General features: G+C 51.0%; 1 protein-coding gene across 1 annotated transcript; it reads right to left on the bottom strand.

Annotated features, from left to right (window-relative positions):
• Window positions 1-347: 347 nt before the first annotated feature.
• On the bottom strand, window positions 348-5,025 carry LOC101801676 (keratin, type II cytoskeletal 75). Its single transcript, XM_013109437.5, has 9 exons — window positions 4,407-5,025; window positions 3,303-3,517; window positions 3,053-3,113; window positions 2,800-2,895; window positions 2,466-2,630; window positions 2,222-2,347; window positions 1,775-1,995; window positions 1,430-1,464; window positions 348-1,322 (listed from the first exon to the last, which is right to left on the bottom strand). The coding sequence occupies exons 1-9, from the start codon at window positions 4,914-4,916 to the stop codon at window positions 1,051-1,053; spliced, it is 1,701 nt and encodes a 566-aa protein (XP_012964891.3). The 5' UTR covers window positions 4,917-5,025; the 3' UTR covers window positions 348-1,050.
• Between the last annotated feature and the right edge of the window lie 2,954 nt (window positions 5,026-7,979).

Here is a 7,979-nt window from a genome sequence, read left to right as displayed (position 1 = left end):
CCCACGGCTCTCCTGCCCTGCGGAGACACATTCTGCTGGGGAGGAGCAGGATGCTGCCACGTGGCTCTCTGTGAGGAGGAGGAAGGTCCAGCTTCCTCCCTCTGCCTTTGGCTGGGAACTTCGTGGCCTCAGGGCCCAGGGGTGCTGAGAGATGGGGCTATGGGGTGCACCAGCTCCCGGGGACAGGCCACCTCCTGCAAGTCCCCCCCACGTCCTGCTGGATTTGCTCCGCAGGACAGACCCCACACCGCACCATTGCCTTGCCATTCCTATAGCAAAGAACAACGTCTGTTGCCCCTCGGGACCCTCCTCTCAGGAATGCTTAGTGATAACACAACACAAAGACATCTTTTCACCTGTCTGCAGTTTATTGGTAATGAAAGAACTCGGGGAAAGGGGGTATTGGTAGAAAGCAACAATGCATTCAAATTCACGTAACAGAAGATTTGCAATAAGGCCTTGCATACGTCAGCTGTGAAGGAGAAGAGGGAAAGGAATCTATAAAATATTAAAGCTGCCAAATGCTCCAGGGAGCTGCTTCTCACTCCTAAATCTGACTACGAGACATTATCACGTTTTCTTCTGCTTACATGAATTCCCGATACAGCTGAAACAAGCATGTGGGCAACATGCAGGACACAGAAGGCACAAGGAGAACACGGCCATTGAAAAAGAGACCTTGAGAAGTGAAAGGAAAGAGCAGATTCGTGCACACTCCTGCTCAGCCAGCACAGCACAGCAAGGGAGGTAGGGCCCTTGGATGAACTCTCTGGTGACGGGTATCCGCAAGGAAAATATTTCCTAATGGGGCTGTAAATGTTTCATCCCTGCAGAGTGGTGGAGCGCAGAGAGGAGGCAGGCAGTGCCAACAGGGTGGTGTTTTGCTGCAAATCTCCCTCTGGGAAGGAGGCAGAATGGTTTAAGGAAGTTATGAGGGAAACAGTTCATTTCTTTGCTGGATACCGGTTCTGGATGCAAGGGGCTGTGCCGCTGGCTGAGGACGGGAGATGCTTCTTATGCTTCTTTCCTTTGAGGGACTGAGGTCGGGGCTCAGTATTTTACACCTGAAGATTTGACCGTTGTGGTTGTGACACATCTCCGGACGGAGGAGGATCCGCCTCCAGTAACGAAGCTGCCACCTCCAGAGCTGCACATTCTTCCACTGCCAGAGGAGAAGCCTCCGCTGTATATCCCTCCTCCCACTCCACAGCTGCCTCCGACGATGCTTCCTCCTCCGACCGCACATACTCCTCCTCCCATGCCACTGCCGGCACCAAAGCCTCCGACTCTGCCTCCAGCAATGGTGGTTCTGCCTACCACAGCTGCAAGAGAAGGACAGGGTCACTGTGCATGAAGTGACAGCCTGGGAATCCTCACAAAACCCAGGAGAAAAGCCATTCTGCAAAGAAGAGGATGCGCTGGTACTTACAGACATTCACGCTGGCTGGATTGTCTCCACACAGCCTGCGTAGGGAAAGGAACACAAGATGTCAATCTGATACAAGACAGAGCACTTTCGCTCAGTGCAGTTTCCCAGGTACTTCATTTATTTCCTGCTCCTTCTAAAGACAGTCAATAAGAGTGGGACATAGACCCTGTGGTATTTTTTTCTTTTTTTTTTCTTTTTTTTTTTCTTTTGGCCAAAAAAAAATTTGGGAAAAACTGAGAGTAAATAAGAAACCAAGTCTATATGGGTTGCGAAAGATGACGAAGCCACAGTCTGCCCCAAGCAGAGGCAGTACCTTGGTGAGGCTGAGATAAAAGCATGTCTCACCTGTTCTCCTCTCCCTCCAGCAGCTTCCTGTACATGGCAATCTCCACATCCAGGGCAATCTTGATGTTCAGCAGCTCCTGGTACTCCTTCAACAGGCGAGCCAGCTCCTCCTTGTCTTTGCTCAGGGCACATTCCAGCTCCTCCAGTTTCCTCCTGGCATCCTTCAGAGCCAACTCACCACGCTCCTCGGCCTCAGCAATAGCTGCCTGCAGCTGCTGGTTCTGAGTAAGGACAAGAGCAATTCCTCAGTCCCCTTCTGTACACTCTCCACCATAGCAGCCCGAAAGGCAAACTGGAGGGCATAAACTGTGGAGGAGCAAGCAGTCTCCTCCACAGATGCTGCATTTCAGCGGCTGCGCTTCCCTCCTGCAGCCCTGAGCACACCAGCCAGCTCACCCACAACCCAGACTGATGGCAGAACCAAAGGAGATACTCAGCAACCCCTACCTGCTTCTTCACACTCTCAATTTCTGCCCGCAGCCTCTGGACGTTCCTGGTAAGCTCCTGGATCTCCATCTTGGTGTTGCGCAGGCTGTCCCCGTGCCTGCCAGCAGTGCTCTGCAGCTCTTCATACTGATGACACCGAGACAAACAACCCATCGATGAGACAACCTCACAAGCACTCAGCCATCCCCCGTGCTCCATGGACAGGCAGACACTGCCCCAGCTGCCTTGGCTCTTGCCAACTCACCCGGCTCTGGTACCAAGCCTCAGCTTCAGCCCGGCTGTTCTGAGCGATCTGCTCGTACTGGCGCCTGACCTCCTCGATGATGCTGTCCAGGTCCAGGTGGCGGTTGTTGTCCATGGACACCACCACAGACAGGTCCCGGCTGATCGTCTGCATCTGAGACAGCTCCTGCAACCAGCACAGGAGTCAGCCTCGGCGTGCCAGGAGAGGAGGGCAGCGCACAGCAGCCATTCCGGCAGCCCCAGCGACTCTCCAGACCGCAGCCCCACGGGCACCTCGCCTGCCCTCGGTGCCTGGACTCCCCCCGCACCTCGCTGCAGCTCGGGCAGGCTCTTACCTCCTCGTAGATGCACCTCAGGAAGTTGATCTCGTCGGTCAGAGCTCCCACCTTGGCTTCCAGCTCCACCTTGGTCATGTAGGCACAGTCCACATCCTGCAGGACAGATCACGCAGATGGGCACCGGCCTCTCCCCATCACTCAGGGGCTGCCAGCAGCCAGGGCCTGCTGCAGGCAGCTGCCCGTCCGAGTGCTGCCTCCCTACAGCCTCCTGCCTCCAGCTCACCGCCCTCCTCCTGCCTCTGGCACTCACCTTCTTCAGCACCACAAACTCGTTCTCAGCAGCCGTGCGCCTGTTGATTTCTTCTTCGTACCTGTGGAAGGTGATGGACAAGATGAGGCTCCTGCAGTGCTCGAGCAGCAGAACCCCTGGCCTTGTGCAGAAGCCTCCGGCCCCCTTTGGAGAGCTCCCGAGCAGAGGGAAGACACAGCAGGCACTCGCAGCCTGGCCCTGCTCTCCTGCCTTGCTGCTTCCTTCCTCCTCGCTCTGTCTCGGCACTTACTTGGTTTTGTACTCCTCGACGTATTGCCGCATGTTCTGCAGTTCCGACTCCAGCTCTCCCCTCTGTCCCACTAGAGACTCGAGTCTCCTCCTCAGGTTCTGGATGTAGTTCTCAAAGAGGACATCCAGGTTCTTCCTCGGCCCAGAGGGCCCTTGCTGCTGCAGCAGCTCCCACTTGGTGGAGAGCACCTTGTTCTGCTGCTCCAGGAAGCGCACCTGAAAGCCCACGGAAGCTTGTGTGAGTTATGCACCCTGGAGGGCGGCACACTCCTCAACCTCCCGCTTCTTTGGGAGGCCAACAGAATCATTTCCCAAATGACCAAATGTCTGGCTGAAAAAATGGCTGGTTGAGAGCCATTTTTCCAGGAGGAAGTTTCCTCCCTTCTTCCTCCACTTCTCTTTCTGTTATTCTTGAATTTGTTCCCCTTTCAGCTCCCATTTTTATTGTTTTTCTGAATATCTATAAGAATGTTTAGATTCCATATTAACAGCTCCAATTGCCAATTTTGACAGACATGAATTTTCAGAAGCATTAGATACTTTCTCGTCTGCATTATAATGAATGAAATCTCGTGTGTCTCTGTATTGGAGAACACTCACCACAGAAGGCACAAAAAGCATTCAATACGTATGTCCTATATTAAAACAGACTATGAAGCACAGTGACAAGCAATGTTCTCCTGGTGCAGACAATCTATAGTCCATTAATCTGGGTGTGAACCAAAATAAGGAACTGTCAGGAATTAACTGAAATTTCATTCCTACTCTCTAAGTTTCTTGAGAAGAAACTACCTTTGAAAAAGGACAGGCTTTAAAGAACCACTTAGGATAATCGGGTATGCCGTGACCCCTTTGGCCTGACTCCCCACAGAAGGCTAGAGACAAAAGGTAAGAAAGAATTTGGGTCAAGCGACCCTAGGGAAAGTCCTCTGGCCTCCCTGCAGATGTAAAATTTTCAGATTTCCTTAGCAGGACTCAGTGAGAACACCGCCAGCCTTCCAGCCATGCCAACACTGAGCGGGGAAGGACAACGCTCCCCCCTCCACAGCACAGGAAAGTTCCTCAGAGACCCCAACCCCAAGCAGACGTAGTTCCAGCCTCTCACCTTGTCAATGAAGGAAGCAAACTGATTGTTAAGAGTCTTGATCTGCTCCTTCTCCTGGCACTTCACTTGCTGGATCTGAGGATCAATATCAACATGGACTGGCCGCAGGAGGGTTGTGTCAACCTGCACCGGCTGGATGCCTCCGGGGAACCCAGGACCACCTCTCACAGGGCCACCAAAGCTGCCTATTCCTCCACCAATGACACCTCCTCCAATGCTGCCAAATCCTCCTCCATAGCCTCCACCAAAGCCAACAATTCTACATCCGTATCCACCGCCATAAGAGCCACCCATGGAAATCCTTCCGCTGCCACCCATGTTGTGGAGGCTCCTGCTGCTAAAACCTCCACAACGTCCGGCGCCTCCAGTTCCCCTGGATGTGGAGAATGAGCTATAGCTGATCCTGCTTCTGCCCCCACTTCCACCAAAGCCACCACCGATGGCAGAGCAAGAGCTGTATCCCCTTCTGCTTCCGCCTCCAAAGCTTCTGCAGATTGACTGCCGAGACATGGCTGCTTCTTCCAAGTGGAGTCGAGGAGAGGAGAGAGACCAACGGAGCTGTGCTGCTGTGGGATGGATGTGGAGAGAAGTGTGTGCAGTCTTCTCTGGCTCCACGGCTTCAGGCATTCCCTTTTATCTGTTTCTGGCGGTGGGCTGGGTCTACATGGGCGTGAAGAGGAAACAAATTTACTGTCTTCATCAGCTTGGTGCGGTTAACAGATTTTTGCCAAATTGTTGACTCCACCCAGAAATACGCTTTGCAATGCAGAAGAGAATAAAAGAGCAAGAGCATTGAAACAGGTCTCAATGAGTAAGTGGACTCTCATATCTTGCGGCATCTGGAAAAATATGTTTTATAGTGATGTAGTCATGTTCTTCCCTCCTCCTACCTTTCTACCCATTCTTAGCAATTTCTCAGATTATCTGGATCTGGATCTGCTGCATGGAAGCTCAGTGTCAAACAAGCATTCTGGTGAAAATCAGCTAGAATGAGACTTTCACAATCCCACCAAGCACACCCTGAGTCTCCTTCTTATATGGAAAATTGCTGATGGCTTTCCAAAAAGCAGTTTCCCAGTGTAAAGCAAGAATACCACACATTAACATTTAACAACAGTCAGCATTTCTTTTTTATCCAGAAAGGAGGGGCTTAGTTCTTCTCCTAAGAGCACGCTCACCATCAGTTGGGATGGGAGTGCCTTCTTCAAGGGCAAACTCTCACAGAATGTGTCTCCCGGAGGTAAGAGGACCAGACTCCGAGCACCAGAGCACAATGAAGTAGAGAACATGGACAGCCACACTCCTTCTTTGTGCTTTTCTAATGGGCACAGGAGCTGCTGCTGCTGAACCTGCAGAGGAGAAGAAGGACACTCAACGCTAGAAGTGGTAATGATGACTGAAGACAGAAATATAGCACAGAAATGTGGGCAGGGATAACACTGACTTGTGAAAAGAATATTTTTTACTTAAGTTGGTAGATAAAGGATCAGGTTGAGTTCATCATACTCGATCATTTCTAAATAAGGGGCACATAAAAGTTTGAAGAAGCTTTGATGCTTTCTTAAATAGCCAGAGGTGCAATATTTTCTTTGCTGAAAATATGAAGTGTACTTTAAGAGCTATGGCAAGGACACATGAGACCAGAGGAACTTTTCTGGGAGAGAGGAGGTGATGCCTAAATTCATTTTAGAAAACTGTATTTTTAAGAAACCAGCTGCTGCTACAAATTATCCAGGTATGAGGTAGGAAATTCACCTGAAAGACATTTTGAAGATACAATAATCAAATACACTTTTTAGTTGTGTGTATAAACCTTAAGGAATATATATATATATATCTTTTCCTAGTGTTTAACTCCAAAAATCATCAAAAATGTCAAAGTAAATATACTTCACAGACCCCTAAACATTTCAGCAGTCCAACATTATACTCTGTTTAACCTCCCAAGGTGGAATATACACCTTGTGTGTTTGAGTCTTCAGAATCTTCTGTAGGACTTGTGCAACAACAAAGTGTTGTTTGAAAATATCAGTAGGTATCAGCCTTTAGCCACAGACACTTGAAAGCCTTGGGAAAACTGGCTCACATAATAGCTAAAGGAATCCAAACCATAAATGGCACTGAATGCCACTGAGATGGAGGATGCTTGGCTCCACAGCCTCTTCATGCAGCAGGGCATAGGAGTGTGGAGAATATTACCCTTGAGGGACTCAAGGAACACTTGGCCAATGGCAGCCATCCCTACAGAGCGGAGACGCCTTCTCTTTCAAAAGCAGCTTGAATGAAATGAATTAATTCATTGGTCATTACTCCAGGACAGATAATTAAGTCCTCCACCTCATGCCGCAATCCATTACTCCTGTCCATTGGGTGCAGTTCCAGAGAAACGTAAGGTAGCTAAGTTTTTCATCAGGAAAAAACAGGTCATATCTTCTCATGGCCTTCCTCCAGATTACCACACACACAGGAGACGCTTTTCTCGGTAGGCAGCACGAGGTGCTTGTAACATCCCACATGGCGACTCCACAACCAGGGACAAAATCTGTCAAGTCAGCCAAATGCCTGGATGCTGACCACATTCGGCACATACAGATAAGACGCCCAGATTGAGTCACTCTGACGTCTTCAGACAAGATGTGTAGATTATTCCAGACCTGGAGTCGCATCAGCCTCCTCCAGGTGAAACTCGATAGGCAGCTTGGGCTCCAGCAATCCCTTCTGATCTCTTACGCAAGGAGCTGTGCACAGCAAAAGTCGTCAACACTAGGCAAAACGTAAACTCTGCAGAAAAAAAAAAAAAGATGCAGTGCCAGGCTGCAGACCAAGCCAAGCTGCACCTTCAGCCCATGCACAGTAAAGGGATTCTGGCATGAAACTCGGGCGGTGGCATCGACAAGGATGCCACCATCACTCCTCACAGCAATGCCCACAACGCTGCGTTCAGGTGCTAAGGCTGAAAGGAAACCGAGCGCTCCAATTAAGCACCAAAGCAGTTGACTCTGCCCCAGGCCAAACCCAAAATGCTCTTGGCAGAGGCTCAGCTCCTCACAGGCGTTGCCGTTCCATCCTCTGCCTTGGGTGCCAAACAAGGCCACCTTTGCCAGCTCTACCGCTGCTCTGCTGCTCCCCACAGGGAGCACGAGGCCCTCTTCCGAGACCCCTCTAACCATTCCCCGTTGCCTCCAGTGGCCCTCTCCCAAAGTCGGCACTTGCTGACCTGCGACGGGGACACTGGTCGCTCACAGGGGTTGCTGTGGGATTCCCAAACCACTACTGAGAGCAGTTTCTGGCTCTTTGATCTCTTCTTGAGGTGGAGGCACTGCAGCGCAGCGCAGATCAAACACATCAGCATTCTGCCCACCTCCTGCTCCCCGGCCTCCCCCTCGCACCACACCAAGTCTCTCCCACTCACTCTCAATGCAGAGACGGGGCACCAAGAGACTCAGCTGACTTTTCAGACGGCCGGTGAGGATGTGATGGCCACAAGTCGGCACAGATCATCCCTTGATGCCCTCAGGTCTCCAAGCTGTGCAGCCCACCTGGCCACTGCCGCCTTGTAGGCCTCAGGCCAGC

The sequence above is a fragment of the Anas platyrhynchos genome, chromosome 34 (assembly GCF_047663525.1).
Source record: "Anas platyrhynchos isolate ZD024472 breed Pekin duck chromosome 34, IASCAAS_PekinDuck_T2T, whole genome shotgun sequence".
NCBI classification, from domain to species: domain Eukaryota; kingdom Metazoa; phylum Chordata; class Aves; order Anseriformes; family Anatidae; genus Anas; species Anas platyrhynchos.
The sequence above is the reverse complement of the archived record's forward strand: the minus strand, read 5'-3'. Positions and strand labels throughout refer to the sequence as shown.